At 42.3% G+C, this 24,400-nt stretch overlaps 2 protein-coding genes and 1 pseudogene across 2 annotated transcripts in view; 2 read left to right on the forward strand and 1 right to left on the reverse strand.

The window, feature by feature from the left end:
* The first annotated feature begins 5,687 nt into the window (after window positions 1–5,687).
* LOC132243303 (claudin-22-like) lies at window positions 5,688–7,667 on the forward strand. The gene has a single exon (XM_006269620.3). It carries the CDS (start codon window positions 6,646–6,648, stop codon window positions 7,312–7,314), a length of 669 nt encoding a protein of 222 aa, XP_006269682.3. The 5' UTR covers window positions 5,688–6,645; the 3' UTR covers window positions 7,315–7,667.
* An 85-nt stretch (window positions 7,668–7,752) lies between these two features.
* Window positions 7,753–10,023, forward strand: LOC109281611 (claudin-22-like; annotated as a pseudogene).
* Window positions 10,024–10,449: 426 nt separating this feature from the next.
* The window catches only part of WWC2 (WW and C2 domain containing 2), a 163,692-nt gene continuing 149,741 nt past the window's right edge, over window positions 10,450–24,400 (reverse strand). The window contains exons 21-23 of the mRNA XM_006269616.4: window positions 20,697–20,939; window positions 15,682–15,809; window positions 10,450–13,293 (exon numbers count right to left, since the gene is read on the reverse strand). Coding sequence (XP_006269678.1) covers window positions 13,227–13,293; window positions 15,682–15,809; window positions 20,697–20,939 — 438 coding nt within the window. The 3' untranslated portion in view covers window positions 10,450–13,226. The remainder of the gene's footprint in view (window positions 13,294–15,681; window positions 15,810–20,696; window positions 20,940–24,400) is intronic.

Consider the following 24,400-nt stretch of genomic DNA (forward strand, 5'->3'; position numbering starts at 1 on the left):
CCCAAAATCCACATTCTTCCACAATTGGAACAAAAGACAGAGAAAGGGATTGATCAGATGGGCAATGTTTTATTGCTATATTTACAATGTTAAAGAAATTTGGAAGCGTACCAGTGTCTCTAGCATCATAATAAAATAAATCCTAAAGATCTATATGTTTTAATGTTTGCTTTTGGTTTCTTAATCACATGGTAGGTGTGTGATGGGGGGATGTGGGGTCTGCAGGAGGGGTGGCGGGGATGTGAGTCGGGGCACGCGTCGTTCATGCACTGGCGGCTGGAGGGGCACGGCAGTGCTGGTGGTTCTGGGAGTGCAGTGGCGGTAAGCAGGGAGGCACTGGCACTGTTAACAGTGGGGGAGTGCGGCGAGTGCTGACCAGGAGTCAGCGACCACCTGCAGATGCCATTGGCAGCGGCCATCGCTGACTGCCCAGATGCCACTCGCGGTGTTGGCAGTGAGGTGGGGTGAGCAGCGACTGCCTGCAGGCAGCGTCTTTTTTTAGGGCATGCACCGCCACGCTCAGTGAGTGCACGTGCACCAGCATGCACCCCCTATGCGTTGCCAATGAGTCAGTGTGTGGGTAGGTGTGGGGGGACTGTGGGCGTGGGGGCTGCTTAGGAAGGGTGGGTCCCCTGCCCCCCACAGGGCAGAGCCCGAGGCCCCCCCCCCAGCACATAGACTACTCTGCCTGCAGGGTCCCAGCCCCCACAGGGGATACAGCTCCCCCCCCAGCCCCACTGCTGGTCTCCAGCCCCCTGCTAATTCCCCTGCTCATGTCCAGCCTCTGGAGGCTGGAGATGAGCAGTAGAACTAGCAGGAGGCTGGAGAGAACAGGAGAACAGGCAGGAGGATCATTCCCCCCCCTCCGTTCATTCCCCATTCATTCCCTCAGCTCCACACTCATTCCCCCACTTTCATTCCCCCAGTAGCCTTGGGAGGCTGGAGACAAGCAGGAGAATGAGCAGGGGGATGGAGATGAGCAGGAGGCTGGAGGCAAGCCCCTGAAGATAAGCTGGAGACTTCCACTGCTGTCTCCACCCTCCTACTTCTCTGCTACTGCCGGTGAGTGTCTGTGTGTGCGGAGTGGGGAGGCTGGGAAAGTGAGCGGGGAGCTGGGGGAATGAACGGGAAGTCAGGAGAATGAATAGGGAGCAGGGGACAAAAGGGGCAGGGAGCTGGGGAAAGGAAGGGGGCTGGAGTCAGGCGGGACCTCCCTCAAGGTCCCCTCCCCCCTTCTCCAGCCCCTCAACCCCCTACTTACCTGGCACGAAGCCGGTTCAGGTCCCTGCAGCTTGTGCCGCTGCCTGCCCCACCTGGGCAGGCAGCATGTTTCAGCAACAGGGAAAGGGCCAACCACAGAGATGCTGTGGCAGACTACCAGTGTCTCTGTGGAGGACTGAGCCTCTGGTTACTTGAGGGCATGGTTGGGGCCGTGCCCTGACCCAGTTTTTCCCCTCAGGGTATTGTTTGACCCCTGGATATCCAGGGGTCTAATTTTGCCCCTGTGCTGCAAATTTGCAGTGCAGGGAACATTTTTTTGTTCCCACACATGCCTCTTGCAGCGTCTCAAAGGGGTTTGAGATGCTGCAGAAGGCACGTGCACACGTCTGGATGTGCCCTCAGTCTCCTCTTCTGTAGACTAAATAAGCTCAGTTTCATAGATTTCATAGATTTTATAGACATTAGGGCTGGAAGTGACCTCGGAAGATCATCGAGTCCAGCCCCCCTAGGGGCAGGAAGTCAGCAGAAGTCATAGGATCCCAGCAAGATAAACATCCAAATTTCTCTTGAAGGCCTTCAAAGTAGGTGCTTAAACCACCTCCAGCAGTAGTCTATTCCAGGCCTTGGGGGCTCGGACAGTAAAGTTCTTCCTTATGTCCATCCTAAAATGGTCATGGAGGAGTTTGTGACCATTTGACCTTGTCATCCCTTCGGGCACACAGACGTTCCCCCAGATCCTGGTGAGCACTCCTTATAAACTTATAGACGGCCACCAGATCACTCCTGAGCTTGCGCTTTTCCAGTCTGAAGAGTCCTATAGCTCTCAGCCTCTCATCATAAGATCTGTTTTCATGACCTCTGATCATGTGTGTGGCTCTCCTCTAGTCTCTCTCGAGCTTCTCCACATCCTTTTTGAATTGTGGAGCCCAAAACTGGATGCAGTACTCCAGCTGCGGCCTCACCAAGGCCGAGTATAAAGGGAGAATGACATCCTAAGATTTGCTTGAGAAGCTCGCTTTACTAGCTGCAGCATCACATTGAAGGCTCGTGTTCATCTTGTAGTCAATCATGGCCCCCAAGTCCTTTTTGTCCACAGTGCTAGTCAGCATGGCACTGCCGAGCCTATAAGCCTGCTGCGGATTTTTCTTCCCAAGATGGAGAACCTTGCATTTTTTGGTGTTATAAACACCATCAGGTTCCCGTCCGCCAATTTCCTGAGCCTGTCGAGATCCACCTGGATCTCCCTTCTGTCTTCAGGTGTGGACGCTTTACCCCAAAGTTTGGTGTCATCGGCAAACTTGGCCAGTCCGCATCTGACGCCAATGTCCACATCATTAATTAAAATGTTGAATAGTGTTGGCCCAAGGACAGAGCCTTGAGGGACCCCACTGGTCACAGCGCACCACAACGATTGATTTCTGTCAACCACCACCCTCTGAGTCCGACCACGGAGCCAATTCCCCAGCCAGCGGATCATGGTGAAGCTGAGGCCGCAGTTGGCCAGTTTTGCTAAGAGGTAACCATGGGATACCAGATTGAAGGCTTTTTTAAAGCCAAGATATACGACATTACTCTCTTCTCCCTTGTCCAGATGTAGGTCATCTGGCCATAAAAGGAAATAAGACTGGTCAAGCAAGCAAGACCTACCCGCAACAAACCTGTGCTGGCTATCCTTCAGGATGCTGCCATCAGCCAGTCTGTTAAGAATGGTTTCTTTGATGATCTTTTCTAAGACCTTCCCCGGGATACATGTCAGGCTGATGGGCCTGTAGTTTGCTTGGATACACTCTCCTCCCTTTCTTGAAGATAGGCACCACATTGGCCTTCTTCCAATTTTCGGGCACTTCACCAGAGCATCAGGAGTTCTCAAAGATCCATGCCCCTCAGCCTGGACTCCCTGGGGCAGTTCCCTCAGCCTGTCCTCATAAGTCATGTGCACAAGCCCCCTCACCATTTTCCTTACCCTCTGCTGGACTCCCTCCAATTTGTCCACATCCTTTCTGTAGTGGGAGGCCCAAAACTGAACACAGTACTCTAGATGTGGCTTCACCAGTGCTGAATAAAGAAGAATGATCACTTCCCTTGATCTGCTGGCAACACACCTGCCAATGCAGCCCAGTATGCTGTTACCCTCCTTGGCAACAAGGGCAAACTGTTGGCTCATATTCAGCTTATTGTGCACTGTAACCCCCAGGTCAGTCTCCAGGCTGTACTGGTGCATGGAATTGTTCTAACCTAAGTGTAGGACTTTGCATTTGTCTTTGTTGAGCTTCATGAGATTCCTTTTGGTCCAATCCTCCAATTTGTCCAAATTGCTCTGAATCCCAGCCCTACCCTCTAACATATCTACTACTCCCTTCAGCTGGGTGTCATCTGCAAACTTTCTGAGTGTGTACTCTATGCCATCTTCCAGGTTGTTGAAGACATTGAACAAAACTGGGCCCAGGACTGACCCCTGGGGCACTCCCACTTGATACCAGTTGCCAACTAGACATCAAGCCATTGATTACTACCCTCTGAACTCGATGCTCCAGCTAGTTTTCTTTCCACCCCTCAGTCCATCCATCCAGCCCATACTTGCTTAGCTTGCCTGTGAGAATATCATGGGAGACCGTATCAAAAGCCTTGCTAAAGTCAAGGTACACCACATCCACTGTTCTCCCCACATCCACAGAGCCAATCATCTCATCATAGAAGGCAGTCAGGTTGGTCAGGCATGACTTGCCCCTGGTGAATCCATGCTGACTGTTCCTAATCACCCTCTTCTCCTTCAAGTGCTTAGAATTTGATTCCTTGAGGATCTGATCCATGATTTTTCCAAGGACTGAGGTGAGGCTGACTTTTTTCATAGTTTCTTGGATCCTCCTTTTTCTCTTTCTTTAATATGGGCACTATGTTTACTCTTTTCCAATCATCTGGGGCCTCTCCTGATTGCCATGAGTTTTCAAAGATGATGACCAGTGGCTCTGCAATCTCATCAGTCAATGCCCTCAGCATCGATTGCATCCCATCCGACCCCATGGACTTGTATATATCCAGCTTTTTTCTAAACAGACCCTAACCTGTTCTTTTGCTACTGTTGGCTGCTCACCTCCTCCCCAAACTGTGCTGCCAGGTTCAGTAGCGTGGGAGCTGACCTTGCTTGTGAAGACTGAGGTAAAAAAGCCATTGAGTACTTCAGCCTTTTCAGCATCATCTGTTACTAGGTTGCCTCCCCCATTCAGTAAGGGACCCACACTTTCTCTGATCCTCCTCTTGCTACCAACATACTTGCAGAAACCCTTGTTACCCTTCACATCCCTTGCTAGCTGCAACTTCAATTGCGCTTTTGGCCTTCCTGACTTCATCCCTGCATGCCCAAGCAATGCTCTTATACTCCTCCCCAGTTATTTGTCCAAGTTTCCACTCCTTATAAGCTTCCTTTTTGTGATTAAGTTTTCATTTGCTAACTGAATTTCTCTACAAAGTCTTTCCATCTCTAACCTTTAAATACTGTATGGTCAATATGACAGATCCACTTGCCTGTTTTTACCAAACTCCTAAAATGGGGGAGTGGAAAAGGAAAAACATACAGGATCCAAACAAGAATAACAGGATTACGCTTCAAACAAGGCAGCCTAGCAGGAAGATCCTCATTTGGGGAACAGTGAAGTGAAGGACAGTGTTGTAGCTTAGAATTTTGTGGATCAACAATCTTAAGGAACACTTAAACACTGTTGAGTTATAAGATGTTGGCATAAGGGCTCATCTAAATTGCATCAATGATTTCCAGAACAAAGACACTCACTCCAAAACCAGAAAGGAGGAAAAAATATCATTGCCAGCCCTGAAAACTCCATGGGGGGCCATCTTCCTTCTCTTGCAATAGCCTCAGGCCAAATCAGTAACTCCCTTATGCAATCCCATTTATTTTCTGTCATGCTCATGCTGCAAGTAGGCAGATGTGAACAGTCAGTGTCTGCACAGTTGGAAGTGATGGGAATTAGTTAAATATTTCTGATTGATGCATGAGGAGGAATTGGGAACAGATTATCTGTGGTGTTTATCTCCTCAGAGCTTATGGCAGTAAAGATACCTTTATATATGTCATAAAGTTCAGCAGGTATAACTTTGCAAACACACAGGAGATCCACTATAACAGCCAGTTCTCAGAGTAGAGCTGCTCTTTAGCAGCTGGGAAATTGCCTACATCCCATTCTGATACATTAGAAGGGCAACACACACAACCCAGTAGCAAATGAGAAGCATGGCTTTTATTGCTGCCTCGCTTATTAAAACTAATATTTAAATGCCCTTACAGGCTATGAAGTTAACTCCGTCCCTATCAGTCGGAGGTGAACAATCAAACCATGGCCACCACCATAGACATGTGTGCCCAAACTATCAATTTCCTAGAGCTTGGGGATGAGAAGAGCTGGACCTCAGAAGCACGCAGCAGGGCAAAAGCATTATGATACATGTAGGTTCCATCTTCTCCCTGCCTATGCTTTAGCAGAACTTGTTTTTAGAAGCACTGGGGCAGGAAATGCCTAACACATTTGTCACCGATGACTCTCGTGAGCAAACAGCCAGAATGAGAGACTTAGCTAATAGGACAGTGTTCAGCTGGCATAACCTGTCATAGCTCCACTGAAACCAGGTGAACAGTAACAATTTACCCCAGGTGAAAGTCTGCCCTGGGTTCATTTTTACAAGCGAAAGTTGAGGATTTAATTCTCTACAGTGCTTTGAACATTCACTCTCTCCTCCTTTGCCCCTTAAGAGGGTCAGTCCTAAAACAAAGCCCATTTTAAAAGAAATGAATGTGGAAAATGTGAAACAAAGACCACCTTTGACAGTGTATTTTACAGAGCTTGTGGCATAGAACAGGAGAGTGGAGGAGAAGCCATTGTGTACGTTGAGGAAGTCTAAGAATAAAGATTATAGGGAAACAGTCTACCTTTCTTTACAAGGCCTTGATTTACGTCCCTGAAATCTCAAACTTAGCTATTACAATGAAGTCCTGTTGCAGACAGAGCAGCTTTTTTATCACCACTTAAAATCTAATTAATCCGTATTGAAGCACAAAGATTTCTGTTGTATTTTAGGGTGAGGGGTCATAGAGCCTTCTTTGTTCATCCTCAGACTTGTAATCATCAGGCATTGGGATATAATTTTACCAAGCAAATTGGAAGGTAACAGATCAAATCCTTATCAGAAAGCCTAACTCATGGTTTAGCAGAGTCCTCCGTCCTCTACATGAAACATTATATTCACCAAGAACAAAAAAGCGTTTCAGAACTTTCAAAGGGTTAATATCAAAAGCTTATATTCAGGGCAGCAGAGAACTAAGAGCATCATAGCTCCAACCACCACAAAAGATAGGTGCTTATAGAGCTGCAGGGTAGACATTCCTCCTACAGCTTTTAGGAGACTGTTCTCACAATGGCTTTAGTCTATAGAACTATGATGCAATTAAGTGGCATTTTGGTTTCTTTTCTAGGATGGGTTCTATCCTGCCTCACCACCTATCTACCTCAATGGAAAAATCTCAATTTAGAATTAAATGAATTGGAGATCTGGACCATGGGACTCTGGCAAGCTTGCGTTGTCCAAGAGGAAGGGGGAATACAATGCAAGGATTTTGATTCTTTCTTGGCTTTGCCTCCTGAGCTCAGGATTTCTAGGATTTTAATGTTTTTTTCCAATGGATTAGGACTTCTGGGCCTCTTGCTCTCAGGCTTCGGGTTGGACTGTTTGAAGGTTGGTGAGACACAACACGAACTAAAGAAACGGCTGCTACTGCTTGGAGGAATAGTATTCTGCGTATCGGGAATTACAGCCATAGTCCCAGTTTCTTGGGTTGCCCACACTACAGTCCAGGAATTTTGGGATGAGACTATCCCAGATATTGTCCCCAGGTGGGATTTTGGGGAAGCACTATTTATTGGCTGGTTTGCTGGATTTTGTCTTATACTAGGAGGATCATTGCTTAATTGTACAGTCTGCTCAGCTGAAATCCATTCATCCTCTGTCCATTATGCAGCAGCAGAAGTACAAGATCACTGTCAATACTTGGAAACTGAAAATAGACCTGAAAATCTAAGAGCTTAAGAAGTGTAGAAGGACTCTTCTCTTTTCAAACTCTGCTTGTTCCAGCAATGATTCAAAGGATTCTTTGTTACCTAGCTGATTCACAAAACTTGTGTGTCTAATTCTTTCTTCCTTTAACTGTGATTTCAAAGCAGTGTTTTCCCTCACTTGAAGAACTGTTAAACCTTTTGTTTCACAGCAGGACATTAAAGCTACCATGGACTGTGGAGAAGAATCACCACAACTTTGTTTGCTGTCTAACTGAACTGTGAAACCCCCCAAAAGAATAAGCATGCTCTTTTTATAGTTTGGTTGACAGCCAAAATGTAAGTTTCTTTTTCATATGAAATCAATTAAATGAGATTCAAAGCTTTTATTTTTTATTCCCAATAGCAGAGTCCTCCACCTACCTAGTGCGGAGTATATGCAACTCCTCAATTTCTTAAAAGCATGTGTATTCTGGGTGTAGACACTCTACAGAGAGAGGGGTGGTCTATGTAGGAACTGTGTTAGTGTTCCAGGAACCTGGAATTTTCTTGGATAAACCAACAAAACTTGCAGAGAGTAAGGTTTGTTCATACATTAAATTCTTTTTTGTTTGTTTCTTAATCCTACATTGTAATTCATCAGTATTTCATGCTACCTGGACAGCTAAGTTTTAGATTGAGATAGAGTGATCACATAAACAGAAAAATTAAAATGGGTCTTCTACACCTGCATCTATTAGACACACGCAAACAAAATTACAATACGAGTGGCTGGAAAATATTTAAATTATTCTTGTACATGCCAATACATTGATTATAATACATGGGTTGAAACCTGATAAATATTGCTTTTATTTGTTAAAATAATTTTAGCATGGGCTCATCCAAACACCCTGTACTTACGGCTTTTATTGTTTGTTAATTGTATTTCTAAATATTGAGATACCAAAACTTCACAAATGTTAAAATCTTTTCATTTGGGTAACAACGACTCCTTCTTTGCAGCAGTCATATAAAGGATATTAAAGAACATGACTTTCTATGGAAAGACCAGCTTTTTATGCTGCAAAATAAAGCTCATGGAATGTAAGATCAATTGTAGCCACACCTTTCAATTAATAGTCTACCACAGTATTTCCTTATACTCAAGGCAATTCCACATAGAACCAGATGATCTAAAATCTGGCAAAAGTTCTTTTTCTAAAACAGTATATATAGGAGAGACTGTTTCTCTAAATATACATGTTACTCCCTATTATATTCAGTACAACAAAGAACTGAACAGAGGAGAGATCTGTTGGCCCAGATAGAGACATTTCTAATGCTTTTATGGCTACTATAAAAATAGCTGTAGCTCACAGACGTTGGATGCAACTAGCTGGAATTTTATTATCTTTGCTAGGGTGGGTTTTAACTGGTTCCTGTAATTACTTGCCAGACTGGAAAAATCTCAGCTTAGATATAAATGAACTGGAGACGTGGACCATGGGACTCTGGCAAACCTGTATAGTCCAAGATGGAACTGGAAGAACACAATGTAAGGATTTTGATTCTTTTCTGGCTTTGCCTGCAGAGTTCAGGGTTTCCAGAATTTTAATGTGTACATCAAATGTGCTAGGATTTCTGAGTCTCCTGCTGTCTTGTTTTGGTCTGGACTTCCTGAAGATGAGAGAGACATAACAGCAACTCAAGAAAGGACTGTTACTGTTTGGAGGAATACTTTTATGGCTACCTGGAGCTTTGACCTTAGTTCCAGTTTCTTGGGTTGCCCATGTTATAATACAAGAATTTTGGGATGAGGATATCTCAGAGATTGTCCCCAGATGGGAATTCGAGGATGCGCTGTTTACTGGCTGGTTTGGTGGATTCTTTATATTTGTAGGAGGGATACTAATGTGCACAGCCTGTTCAACTACAGATCCTCCATCATCAGAACATTACTCAATGGCAGAAATGCAGGATATTCATCAACACTGGGAAACTGAATACTGAAGCCTTTGGAGAAGGGTAGCAAGTGCTTCCAGCTTCTTCTAATATTCTAACCCAAGATAAGATGCTTTTCAGTTCAAGACTCAGAGGCTTACGTAATATGTAGTGACTACCCAGAAGATGATGTCTCTCCTTACTTTTCTTCTTTTTTCAGTTTTTAAACTTTCATGCCTTGACCACTAACCTTTAAAATCCATGTTCTTTCTGCAAGTCTGGTAAACTCATTTTTTAATCTAAATTTTGATTTTTGTTTCTTTCCATCTATGATCTATCTTTCTATCTAATGATCTATTTACTTTGATGGTGTCTGTTTATGGTAGAGCTTTATAATCATTGCACATTTAATGGAAAAGCCTGGCACTTTCTAGTTCTAAGAATGTGAGGTAACTTTAATGTCCTGAGCAGTGTGCATCAAATGGCCAAGTTTAATTTAACCTATGAAAATAGAAACACCTCTCAGTAACTCTGGCACCTAACTCTTAGTGACTCATGTTCTTAGTTTTGCTATTTTTTTTAACCTAATTTGGTAAGAAAGGGGTGAATTTGCTGTGCTCAGAAAGAACAGGCAAGGAAGTTCGGTGTCCCTCAAACATATTTTAAGCAAAGCCAATGGAGTTGACTCCCAGGTGCTGTAAATTTTCAAGATCCATTACATCACATGGAGCTATGGCCATTTGCACCATCTGAAGATCTACCTCAGATGTAAATGATCTCCTGGGCTGAGGTGAGACAGAGAAGGGGACAAAAGCAACAGAGGTTCTGGATAAACTCATCTACAAGTTGTTGAAATCCTGTCTTAAGCATCAGTATATTTTTGATGCTCCCATTTTACATATTCCATAGTTATATGCATCACAAAAGCACCACACTTACAAATATACAGCACAAAAACTCATACTCACAAGAGACCCAGGTGTCTTGCATGAGTGTGAAAGTCACTATCTTTCCTGGCAGTCGCATTTGCTGTTCTACACCACTTTATATCCATTAAAGAACTGAGTTTAACTTAGAAACTGAGAACACTTCTGCTTTGAGCCTAAGAACTATGTGCAATTTTTTGAAATAGTCATAGCAATTAACATTTTTGAAGCTGACAAACTCTAAGCAAACATCTACTTTTGCAGTGACTTAGCCAGCAATTAGAATGGACAAAAAGAAAACACTAAGTCAGCACAACAGCTTTGTTAAAAAATTGTATTTTTTCCAATCACTGAAACACATGAAAAGTGCAGAGACAAAAATTAATCTATGTGATGTAGTTGCATACTTTGTTATAGACAAAATTAAAACAGAAACACGTTCAGAATATAACCTGATTAAATATTTAGTTCAGTCCTGAGCATTTGATACTTAATATAGTATAAACATTGCAATAATTAAAAAAAAAAAAAAATTTTAAATTAATTTGTTTCATTTTACAATTTCTGCTAAACTTGTCCATTTGGCTAAACAATAATATTGTTTTGTACCTGTAATACTTAGATTTTGATACACACAGTTGTAATAACATACTGATAATTGAGACAGGAGAGCTAAATGTTACATTTCTTACCCTGTGGAGGGTAAATTCTGCTACTTTAAGAGTAATATGTATAAGTTTTAGATTTCATATGGGTTTGTCCATATCCATTTTTAATTCAGCATATTTAATGTTTCATCAGTGTGAATAATTTGAATGAGCTATATAAACAAAAAACATAATTGTTAAAAGCTGCTTATAAATAGGTTTGTAATACTAGTGAGGACTTGGAAAGTAAGGAGAGAGTCTACACACCTAAGCCAGTCTCATTTTAAAAATGAGCAAATTTTGCAAACTGAAGCCAACAGAACTTAGTCCGGGCCACACCTATAATTACCAGTCAAACAAAATTTACTTTAATACTCTTGTGAATGTTGTTAGGATCACCTAGTCAGACAAAAATGTAGAATATTGAAAACATTTCTCATGATAACCTCTTTAATGTCAAACATTTTAAATGGCCAGAACTGAACTATATTAAACGGAACATAAATAAGACTGTAAATAAATAAAAGAAAATAAATCATAAGGTACAACTCTACACATCATTCTACAAACATATTATATAATCAAATTGAGAAGCTGAATCAGTCAACCTTCATTTCACCTCTACGTTAAATAATTTCAAACTTTTGTTCTTAAAATTGACCTCACAAACATCAATGTTATCTTTTTCTTTCTAGTAGCCTTTTAAAAAATAAATGGGGCATGCATGAAACAAATCATGCTCAGTCAGTTGACCTAACTGACCTCTTGTTCAAAACAGTGTGGCATCCAGTTATCGATTTAAATGGTTTGAGTCCATAGATGTATTTGTGCATAACAAGAAAGTCCTTGATAAGCTTAACACACACAATGCTGGGCACGGAATTTTCTTACTTTGAGCTTAAGACATTTGCAAATACACTGTAGCTATCTATGTTCTCTCCATCTTTCTACTTCACTAAAATTACTTTCTGAAAAAGTAAAGTACCATGTGTAGGTAGCTTGTCAGTGTGGTCTGGAGCTTGGAAACAAAGATTCTATCCAAAAAAATGGGGAAAAAAATAATCTAGCATAACATTTTGGGAGAAAAATGTCTGAAGCCATGGATTGCAGATGCAACCATATTAGTTATGTTCTTTTGAAGATAAAATCAACTATAGAATGTCTTTTTCTGAGACAGGTTGCTGTAAATACTGAGAAGCAGCCCTATGCAGGAGTTCAAGGACTTATGACAAGCACATCCACATTGTCTTTTACCTTTTTGTAACAAAGATTCTGGACAAGTAAGTTAATTCTGTTTGGAGAGATTGTTCACATTTACTTCTAATAGCTGTCAACTTAAACCCCCGTCACTCTGAAAAGCAGCTTGTGTTCTGCATATTAAAAATCTGAGAACTGTGTAGCGCATATCCCACCGAAATATTTTAAGCCTACTACCCAGGGACTTCTTTTTTCAGTATGCATTTCTGTGTCATCAGTACTTCTGGTACTTGAAACAATGAATTAATTAAGAATGTATTAGGTAAGGGGTTTTCCACCCTATTTTGACAACGGCACAATTTTTTAGAAGTGTTTGTAAACCTGAATTCCCTCCCCCCCCCATATTCTAGTTACCAAAACTAGAGAACATTTAGGACATTTAAATGCAAGGTTTTTAGCCTGCCGCATACAATTACTCAGATTTAAACACTTCGATGTAAATTCAATTCAGCTTCAAAAAAGCAGCTGCCCTTTTGGTAACTTCAGTTGAACAAGATTTTAGGATTACAGATTTGCACACCTCCCTCCCCCCATAGATGCAGGGGACCATGAAACCTTTAGTGCAGCCCAAAGTACTGTACATTCACACAGTTATACTTGATACTCTATGTTCCTTCTTCATGCAAATAATAATAAGGACAGAAAGGAAAGGGTTTTTTTTTCAGAAACAAAATCCCCATGTAGGTGACAGAATCTAAACAGCAGCCTTGCTGTTTTGGAAAGGAGCTTGTACTTGTGGTTAACTTCAAACTATAAAAGTCACACTTGTATAAAAATATTGCATGGCTTAACAGCCATCTTCACAGTCTGCTCACATGAAAATAGTGAAAAGATAAACAATCTTCTGTTGAACATAATATTCTCAACACAGTGCGGTTCAACAGGATACACACTTGGTACTGCCTTTGTTCCATCTTTACAAAATAAAAGCGCATACGCAATACATACAAACTGTACAAAATTAGCATCAGTGTACCAAAATTATTCTACTTTGGTTTGCTGGCGGTGGTGGTTTGTATTTGTTATTTTTTTTCTTTTTTTTTAAACAGATGAAAATTCAGTTCACTGTATTATACAATACATATATCTATAGCTGAATGTAAAATAGATCTTTAAAAGCAGGCAGCTAGAACTACAAAAAATTCATCTAAAAAAGATGAGCAAGTGGAAAAATACTTCAATGAAAAATGTAATTACACATCATCAGCAGGTAGGGATGGTATGCTGATCTTTGCTCTTGTAAAGTATGCAATCTTCTCCCTAGAATTAGAAAAGAAAAGCCATTTACTGTTTTCTGTTGAAGGGATAAGTGAATCAAATGTCATAGGAATGCCAACAGCATCCTGTACACTATGTGTAAAACATAGGGGTGAAGAACTTTAAAATATAGGTTTCACAGTATCCAGTGCACATGCTTGCAAGGACACCTATTGCCAGAAGCATGGAGGAAAGGTCTTCCTATACTAGGCAGATTTATGGAAATATGAACATTCCAGCATGAATGGAAAACTAGTTTTTCGACTGCAGTGCTGAGAGGAACAACAGACTTCCTCATCAAAAATACTGACCGTAGTAACTATATATCTTGATGTGGCATTGGAGAGGAAAGGAAATATATTTTTGTCACTATGAAATGTCAAAGCAGCATTTGATATCTGATCCAGATTTTTAGAAAGGCAATTACAAGGGCAATCTAGAGTGAGATAGTAACAGCTGGACAAACCACCGAAGAGGCAGGTATAATTGTCACTATGTCTTCCAGGTGCTTCCCTTAATCTATCATCACCTCAGTCTTATCTGGATTGTGCTTTGGCTAGCAAGATCATCCATGCACTAGTTTCAGCCAGGCACTGAGCCAGACATTGAACAGCACTGGACGGCTTATAATAAAGACGGAGAGCTGGGTGGCAATAGCATATTGGAAGTATGGCAGCCACACCTCCATACTAATCCTCCCTGTAGCCCAATGAACTGCAGAAACATGGGGACAAAACAGAATTTTGACAAGGTCCTGAGGGGATAAGGTACAACATTACATTTGAGGGATGCTCATTGAAGAAGGACCAGAGGGTGCCAAAGGGCAGCTATTCCCACTTCCACTAGTCTGCAGCTAACATTTTATTGATGAAAACATGGAAAAGTCTGGAAAATGGTAGTAATGTTTTCATATAATCTTCAGTACAGATACCAAGTCCTTACACATTCCACTTAGTCTCTCTGAGTGTCTATACACATGCTCCAGTGTGGGGATAGGGGCGGGTGGGGGGTGGGGGAGCTTTTAATTAGAGCTCCTCCCAGACAGCCACTCTAATTGAAATGCTGCAGCCTTGTGTGTATTCAGTGTCCCATGTTTCCAAATGACTGCAGGATCATCATTGTTTGATGAGTTTTAGTTAAAGCATCCTCACTGCCATTTTGAAATGTGGGATGCTGAATACACATGATGTTGCAGCACTCTGGAGCTTTCTAATTAGAATATTCCAGCAGACTCATTCTAATTAGAACGCATTGGAGCACGTGTAGGCACCCTTTATGACAAAGGTCTGCATCTGTCTGTCAGCCTTGCACTAGATTTCCATTACTAGGGATCCCTGTTTTCACAGGTCTCTCTCCATGTGTGGCAGCTGTCTGTAAATCCAAGTGAACTATGAGCAACTATCATGCAGCTGGTGGAGATTCAGTTTACAAGCTTCCATGGAGCCTTCAGTGCAGTCATTTTTAAGAGGTGTATCTTCCCTTATGAATCTCCAGAAGTGCTCTAGTTGCATTAGTCTTTGAGGAGGCACTCTTCTAACAGGTCCATTTTCTAGCAAGATGGATGCAATCTATCATCAGAGGTAATTACTTCCCTAGACTTCCTGAATTCGAGCCCTTTTCTGGCTATGCTGTTTTGAGCTGCACGTAAAAAGGTCAGAGACCACCTCCCTGCTGATTTTGTACTGAATACTTGGCTGATGCTAGCTAGATCAAACTGGTCCATCAGTGTTGTCCTATCAACTTTAGGAGACAGGTGCAAGATCTGGCCTCTCATTCTGAAATGGTGACTGACAATTTATTAGCCATCAGCCTTGTATTTCAAGCATGAGCCTAAGGCTGGAATCTTTGCCTACGTGCCAGCCTCCTAAGAATAAAGTACAGGAAAGGTGAAATACAGCTGAGATTTGCTTGTGCTGAAACAAAACCCGAAACCATGTCTTTCTCCCTTGTCTCTCCTTGGTAGCTGTAAAACAGAACTGAGGGACCCAACCCAAATCTTGCAATCAGCCTTCCCCTCAAAGTTCAATGAGCTATAGCTCAGTTTGTTGTGAGCTATGAAGACTTCCTACTCAAGTACATATTTCTATAAGGCTCACTAGTAGGTCAGTTAGATAGACTATCACCTGAAGCCAATCATTCTTTTATTAAAACATGAAGATGACTTAGACTTATTCCCCCTTCTCCAATCTCTTTCATAGTTTCAGAGGCTAGAGTCCAAAGCCAGGAGACAATGCTGGTTTTGACTAATGCTACATGGTGTGGTGGGTTATGTGCATAGATAATTCAAGTTACAGCACACTGACCAACCTTTAAAAGATACTCTTAACATGATGATTTATACTGACTGCTTTTACGGATTTAGAAAAGACAGAAGATCAGAACATGCTTTACCTGAATGACTGCACTTGCACTGGCACTTTCTGGCTCTGCTCCCGTAACCGACATACATCCTTAGAAGCTTTTCTCATCAATTTCTCAGCACTTAAACCCTGTTTCTGTTCTTCCTTTGATTGTTCAGCCTGTAGAAAAAAAATTACAACATATAGCAACTGACAGTTTCAAAGACATGAAACAAGATTTAGAAAGGCTATAAAAGGAAAACCATACAAACCCCTCAAGCAAAATCTCCTTGTATAAGAGGTTAATGAAAGAAAACACAAAGTTACTGATGTTGCATGTAGTAGTAAACAATGGCATTAATTTAGTAGAGAAAGAAAGAATGCAACAGCACAGCTGATAATTAGTCATGGTTTTTCCTGGGTTTATAATTAGACAAAAAGCCAAACCTGTATAAACAATATCAGATATTGCCACTCCAACTGTTTTGTTAAAGGAGAAGGAGAGAAGACAGAGTGCTTAATATTTAAAGGTAACTTTTGTTCATTTATTCTATGTTTACAGCTTTGATTCCTGACATTTTACCAGCTTCCTAGAAGGAAATATTATTTCCATAAAAGTCCAAATCCAATTCAGCCATCTTGGAAGCACATTTTCAACAGGCTATCTGTAGTAGTACATCTCCAGATTGCCTTCAACAAACTCAACTTAATTGACTCTTAATATGCTCTGATTTTTTGCACTTAATTTTTTAAATAAAAACAATTGTACAATTAAAGGAGGAGTTATTCACTTCAGAACATGAACACTTAGCTTAGCACATATTTTAAAAGATCAGTGAAGGAAGAATGAAGCAGAGTGAACACCTTAGGTTATGATCTCTTCAACTGTTGTACACAGCAGCCAGAACGCACACATCACCTTGCAAAAAACTATGCCCAGTGTGTATTTATATCATTATTGATCACTGCCTACCCTCTTCTCCAAGCAATACTGAGAAAGAAAAATTGAAAATGAGGTTAATGCACAAATATTTTTCTTTCTTCCTACTTCTGCACTAATAAGTACAGCATACACTCAGCGGGAATAGCAGTCTACAACTTACTGCTAGCAATGTAAAATAAAACCTGGAACATCCATGCCTGTTTTGTCATTGGCCATATGTTTAATCACCAGCTTCCCCAGCTAACTCTGATCATTGGAACACATCAGCATATGCTATTAGGTTTTTTATTATCTATGATATTTTTGAAAGTCATCCTGTAGTATCTTCTTAAACATGGTGCAGGAATATGTTGTTTGATGAATACAAAAACAACTACCGTAGGAGGCACAGACTGTCGGAAAAAATTCTCAGCAGATCTGGAAACAGCTCTCTGTTTCAGATCTGTATTTTCAGGCCAGGTGTTATTGCTAACAGTGCAGAAGAGGTCAGAGCCACATGATAATAGTTCTCTTCCACTCTTCAAGTAAGATAAAATAACCCCATTCTCTCTCCCACTGCTAGGACAGGCGAGGGACTTAGCGTTTGACATGAGTGTTACAAAACAATCTGAGCAAAGCATAGAGGGGCACTTAAAGAAGTTCCAGGGACACCAGATAACCTTTCAATACAAGAAAGGGGCAGCCACACAGTGTATCCTCATCACACCACAGCATACAATTTGTAATTACCTGGGGATAGCACTTGACGGAGTCACTGGTAGGGCTTTTTGTGGCCCATCAAACCTCAAATTAACTCACTTCTGTACCTAACAGCACCCCTGGTATTTGTGTGAACGCTGCAGGCAAGGGCAAAAAATTGGCAAGGCTGCCAGATATCAAACTGCTTGTTACCCCCCTGCCTAACAACCCATTTATCAAAGTACTCTCAGCTCCTGTTTCAGAGCTTTCATATAAACTCCACACAACTAAGTTTTCAGAGCATTTGAAATAACAGGGTGAGGCAGGCCTGGTTTTCTTAATATAGGCAATTCCTGCATAGGGTACCAAAAGCCCCTTCAGTATCTGCATGCTTAATTCCCTCTTCTGCCATGTGCACTGGGAAAGGAAGGAGACTGCCCTCCTTCAGCAAGGAGCTCAGCAGATCATTGGGAATCCATGGAGGCTCAAATGCCTCTATGAACAGGTCTTGTGCCACTCTACTGGCTCCCAGCTCTCCCACTCTTCTGAACTCACAGGAGTGTGGAGTCTGCTTAAGACTCTCCAGCCACTGCTTTTGGAACCTCCTTGTGACCAGAGTTTTGTATGATAGAATATTACCATAGCCAACAAAACCCTTTCATCTTTTTCATCCCAAACCCTCCTAGGTCACATATCCCAGACTCCGTGGGGTTGGTGGAAGATGCCCCAAAGGATGCATTCAGTCTCTGCACTGTACTTTGTACATTTCACCTACAGAAAGGGGAGGGAAGCAGAAGGCTCTGATAAAAGCAATGCAGACTGGCTATTGCTGATTCTGGTTTTAGCAATGCTCAGGACAGCATCACCAGACTACTGCATCATATGCTGAAGGGATGAGCCTCAGGATCAACTAAGCATGTCTAAAATCACAGCTTTCCATCCTGTGAGTCTAAGTTGTGGGGTATATAAAATCTTAGGGGTGATTGAGGCCTGGTACTTATAAACAAATACATACCACCTACAAGAATCCTCCAGGGTTAATTCTTTTGGTGGTGTTTTATTTCTTCCATACATGCTACTTTTGTTTCTGCAACTGCATTAAAAAGAATCAATTTTATATACAAAACTATGAAAAGGTGTGATGTAGCCTTCTGCCCCATGAATTTCAACTCCAGATATGTGTAACAACTTCATTTAAGTTCCCCCTAACCTTGACAGATGCATCAGAGTGCGGAATTTAGCTCGGAGAAAGCAAAGAATTGGAAAACTTGACTGTATCGAAGTGGCAAAACTAAAGCCAAGGAACTTAAATGCACCTCATATTGCTCAGTCTCCTGCCAAATGCATATAACCGTTTCTGTTTAAATTCACTTAATTGTACATAATACCAGGAACAAAAGATTTATTTATGTGGTACTAACATTGTAATTACAGATTAGCTTCACATGGACAGGGAAGTTTACTAAACAGAGGGCAGTTTTCCAAAGCTATGCTTGAGAATCTTTCCCAAAACTGCAGAGAAGCGCTGTTCTTGCAGGTCTGAACACTGAGCAACTGGCAAGATTTCTTTTTAGGGAACACTTCAGCTTTATTTTGAAATGCCCAGGAATGTTTGTTTTCATCCTCCTTCAGTCTCCTTTGTTCTGGTTTGAACAGTGTCAAACATCCCCCACGCCAGTGGAATTTTACAAAGCTCTGCAGTAAGAATGCTTCCCAACAGCTCTGGTGCAAAGGGCTCTGCACAATGGATCTCCTCATTGGCAACAAATATGTTATCCTGGCCAGACTCCTGTGGCAAGCCAAAAAGGAGCAGGTGAACTTTTGCTTACAGTGATGGGCAGAATCCCTTCGCTGCTCAGATCTGGTTTCTGCTTTGGAATCTCTCTTAATTCTCCTGTGTTTCACTGCAACTGTCTCAGTTCTAGCTATGATGAGATCTGCAGGCTTTTCTTTTTTCTAGCACATTTCCATGTTGTCTAGACTACTATGTTTACCTGACACAGAGGTAAATGGCAATGACCTGAGTACACTCGCGCTCTCAACGTTGCTAGCGCTGCTAGGGTTGTATTGATACTAAAACAGCAATGAGACACTTTGTAAAAGCTGTCAGTGGAGACAGTCCTGGAAACAGCAGTCTGCAAATACTGTTTGGGTCCTCAGACTGGAAAAAGGGCCTTTAAAATGTACTGCAGCCTTCCAACCTGTATGCAGCCTCCAATATGGATGATATACCCTTTGTTCACCAAATAAATGGCTCAGATTTTGCACTAAGAGTGAATTTCATCCACTGAACAACTGACCAGAGACAGACAGGTATTAGGTACAGAACATATTACTTTGAGGTATCAGCTACATCAAGATAATAAATGTAAAAAGTATTTGTAGCTCTTATAGTACAGAGCATTGCAGAAGCACATATAAAGTATTATGGATAAGTGTGGAGTGAATTGGTCCAATTCTTTAGTGTTTAATATCTGCCAGTCCTTTAACATGATTATTGGTGGAGGCTGGGAGAAGGTACTGTGTTCAGTTTGAGACAAAACAGAGTACTTCTGTTTTGGGCTTTTTTGGGGGGGGGGGGGAAGGGGAAGGCATAGGGGAGGAGCAGCTGGATTTTTTAAAATGTTTATAAATGTACATTGTTCCAGGTATAAACCTTCTCTATTTACCCTACAGTCTCTTACTAATTTCTTAATCTTTTCTGATATAAATGTACATTTTAGTAGGAGAAACTCAGCTCCCTTTGGCCAAAGACTGGGTAATGTTCCTAGTGAAAAAGCAGGTTGGGGTGAAAGTAGGCTGCATAGTCCATTCCACAGTTAGAGCAAATGGTCTAATGCCTCTCTATGCCCTCTCTTTAGAGTTTTCTATGCTTTGTAGTTGCCAGCTGCCACTGAAGAGCAAAAAACATAACTGACATCATGGAACTGAACTGGAATTTAAGATTAACAATCTAACAGTTAAATAAATGTCATTGTTTCACCAGACCAAAATCCTTTCTGCTCCTAAGTGGTCCTAGTCCAAAATAAACTTGTGCAGCTAGGGAAGTATGTGGCTCCAGAAACAATGATACTTCAGGGTAGTCAACAAATTGATTTTAATAGATGATCACTGGCCTCTGGATTAATTCTCTGGTATACATTTTGCTTTAGGTTTCAAGTGGGGTGCCATCTTTATTGTGATACATAATTCAGCCATGTGAGTAGTCATAAAATTGATACTTCTCTAAATTTCTTTTAAAACAACATATCAAATTATGTCAATGAACCTCCAGTAAGGGATGCATGGGTTATTTTTACAGCACATCTATTCCACTTACAGATGCATTACAAGACATAGTTAATTTCGGCTTTCATCACAGCAAGAAGATGAGTGCTAATATGCTTAAGCATTACTTCTTTTGAAATTAATGAACAACCCAAACTGATAGTTATGATTGCTCTTACCTGCTTTTCAGCTTGTTTCAAGAGCTTCTGGAACCGCTCATCCTCCAGTACACACTGGGGAAGGTCCGTCTCTCCTCTGGCTTTCATCTCCTCAAGCTTCTGTTTTAGATCACGCAGAGCCTGAAGCTCATCGTTCAGACGGCTCTGGCGAGTGCGAGATGCCTGGAGATCCAATTCCAAGTCAAGAGAAGTACGTGCAGGGCATTCTTGTGCTGCTGGTCGCATGGTTGGCTGGCAAGCAGGCTGAAGGAGTTCAGGAAAGAGAATGTCTTAAGTCAGAATGGATTTCATATACAAATGCCAATGTAAGGATTTGGCACTGTGCAATCAAAATGTACTTTTTTCTGAGCAAAGTTACCAAACCAGATCAGACCAATGTCCAAAGGTCCATCTGCTCTGGAATCTTGCTTCTTGCACTAAATCATACCTAAAGTTTCAAAGGAAGGTCAATTTTTTGTTGTTAATTCAGCCAGATGTGCAAAGATTTTTATTTTGGGGGAAAGTCTTTTGATGACCCTCACAGCAACACAATTATGCTCTGAATCGTCTTAAGCTTTCCCAGGTGCAAATGTTACTAACGGTATTAAATTATCCAGCAAAGTACTTAAGAACATGCTTAACTTTACGTACAGGCGCAGTTCCTCTGATTTCAACCACGGTATTTTCTTCAACACCCTACTAATTGGGGACCTATGCAAATAGCAATGGTTGATTATATGAGGACTATATGAATGGTGTCCGACCTGTATGGCTCATGGGCCAGATGTGTGGTGCAGGGCCACAGCACCTTACCATTGCAACACCTCCCCCGTGGCCAAAGTTCCAGACCTGAGAGCCATAACTTGGTCACCCCAGATCTTTACAGTTTTATTTTTCATGCTTTCAAATTTCCTTCATGTACTTGCCCTGAGTACTCTTCCTTGATGCTTCAAGGTTAACAACCCAAGACTCTGTAACCTTCTCTATGTAAACTCTTCCATATTTTTAACTCGTCACCCCTTCTTGAGCCCTTTGGTCTTTGTTGTAGAACCATAGAAAATTAGGGTTGGAAGGGACTCAGCAGGTCATTTAGTCCAACCCCCTGCTCAAAGCAGGACCATCCCCAACTATATAATCCCAGCCAAGGTGCTGTCTAGCCGAGTCTTAAAAACCTCCAAGAATGGGGATTTCACAACCTCTCTTCATAACCTGTTCCAGTACTTTACCACCGTCCACATGAGAAAGTTCTTCCTAATATCTATCCTAAACTTCCCTTGCTGCAACTTGAGACCATTGCTCCTTGTTCTGTCATTTGCCGGTGTGAAGAAATCCTCCTCGGTCTGCCTCACTTCTGTATTGGGACAGTTCAGGCCCCTCTGTTTTTTCCACACTGCCTGGTTTCAGTCAACCTGGTCACCTAGGTGACTGGGCTGTAATAATTCCTAAGGGAGGGGGAGCTCACTCTTCCTTTGTCCTGCAGCAGGCATTTTGGGAATGAGACAGGCAGTCATTTTGGGAACACAGATACAGAAGGATATGCCTCCATGAGAGACAGACTCTCTAGAAAATTTTAAGTAGAAATCTGGAATTTGGCTACTAGTTTAGAACTAAGTTTTCAGCTGCATGTTAAAAGGGCCACTAGCCTATATCTGAAAGGCTCACATTCTGTTTTGGTCAAGGCATTTTCTTTTAATATTCCTTCCCCATTCTCTCCCTCTCTAATCAATAAAGCTATCTGTTATAGTTTGCCTGGCTGTGTACTCTTGAGGGAGGAAGAGAGAGACAAGCCTTATTGCTCTCTTTGCTCAGCTGAGCTGAGGGGAGCTTGGCTGTTTATTAACTGAAACAGTCCCACCTGATATTATCCTGGGAAGCTTCAGGCTGTAAGAAGCACCCAGAGATATTACTAAGGGACAAAGCACCCCCACAGTCTGCAGGGTCTGTGTATCCCAGGCTTCACAGAGCCCTAACAGAGACCAGTGCTCAGGTGGTGGCAGCATTACCCCAGGGTGTGCTCCAGGAAGGGGGACAGCCAGACGCAGGCATCCCAGGAAAGACTCTTGAAGTGTAGTTTTGGGCCTGGCACACTGAGGTGGGAAGCTCAGCGTAGTAGTGCTCCCTACTGTCCTGCCACAGCCACCACTGAGAACAGTCTAGCTCCATCCTATTAAATCCCCCCTCAGTCTTCTCTTCTCCAGTCTAAATAAGCCCCGTTCCCTCAGCTTTTCCTCAGAAGTAATGTGTAAAAGAGGGTAGGCGGTCAACGTGGGGATTGAACCCACAGTCTTAGCATTATAAACATCACAACTTAACCAGCTGAGCTAATCAGCCAGGGAGGGTAGGCTGAGCTGATGCCCATGACACACTGCACTCTGTGAGAGTGTACCTTCATTTTATGTGGTGTCATAATACTCCCTTTTCTTTAAGTCCCTTCACATGCAAAAATGGTATATAAATGCACGTGAACCCTTGAAAGTATGGCTTTTTCCCTAGACTTTCCACAAAAAGTATGCCTAGGATATTATCCAGATGTTCTCTACATGTATAGAATACATATGTATAGGAACTCCCATTACTGGAGAATCCCAATATTCTTCGAAAATACCAGAGCACCACTGAAATGACTAACTCTGAAGTGCCCGGGTGGCACTTAGCTAACACATGTGCGAACGGTGGGTGCGGGGTGGAAGGTGGGATTCCAGACAGGACTACCAGAGCAAACCCCATTTCAAACAAGGAACACAATGGGATCTTTGCCATCCATCTGCAGGAGAGAGAATACAAAGGACCCAGACACAGTATGTGCTCTGAAAGGAGGAAGGGCTGAGGCAACTGTATCAAAATTTGGACCTGAGATTCCAGGAGGTTCAGGCATTTCTAAGTCACTGGTTAGGGATGGTCTAAGCATAGCTATACCTATATTCTACTATGGGTTTTTCCCATGTTTCTGGGCTTTGTTGGTTGCTCCTGCCCTCTCCCCCTTTTCTGCTACACATATCAGGGTGTTTTTAAACCTATGTCAGAGGCACTGGGTGTTGGCTACAGCCAAGGCTGGGGACTTTGAATGGGGTCTGCTTATGCTCCTGCTGGGATCAAAGCCAGGGTTTTGCACCTCCACTCAGGGTCAGACCAATCACCATATTTGGGATCAGGAAGAAATCTTCCCCCATGGTCAGACTGGTATGGGGGATTTGCCTTCCTCTATAGCATGGGGTGTGGCCCTCTACCCAAGATCTCTTGAGCATATATTGACAACATTTCATAGCAGCACAACATTGGCTGCTATGGTCCCCCTGCTTTACCTGTGGCAAATTAGGATGTTAGGTCTGTGTTGCTGGTAATCTTATGTAGAGTTTAGATTATGGATTGTATTGGATGGTTTGGACAAGGATGATCCTGCCTCAGGCAGAAGGTTGGACTAGATGACTTTTGGAGGTCCCTCTTCTTTAAGGTTTCTCAAGCACTCTCTAGACCAGGGAGGCCAACCTTTTTGGGAAGCATGGTACTAAATTAGCCCCACACCCTCCCCAAGTGCCACACTGCCCAATCTGCTGCTCTACTTTCTGCTCCCAACTCTGTGCTCCCTGTCCAATTTCCTGTTCTGCTTTCTGCTTCTTGCCTTGTGCTGCCAGTCTCCTGTTCTAGGTCTGCTTCCTACCCCACCTGCTGCCATGCTTCCTGTATCTTCTCTGATCTGTCATGTGCCGTGCAAGCTGCCTATGCTG

The sequence above is a fragment of the Alligator mississippiensis genome, chromosome 2 (genome assembly GCF_030867095.1).
Source record: "Alligator mississippiensis isolate rAllMis1 chromosome 2, rAllMis1, whole genome shotgun sequence".
NCBI lineage: Eukaryota > Metazoa > Chordata > Crocodylia > Alligatoridae > Alligator > Alligator mississippiensis.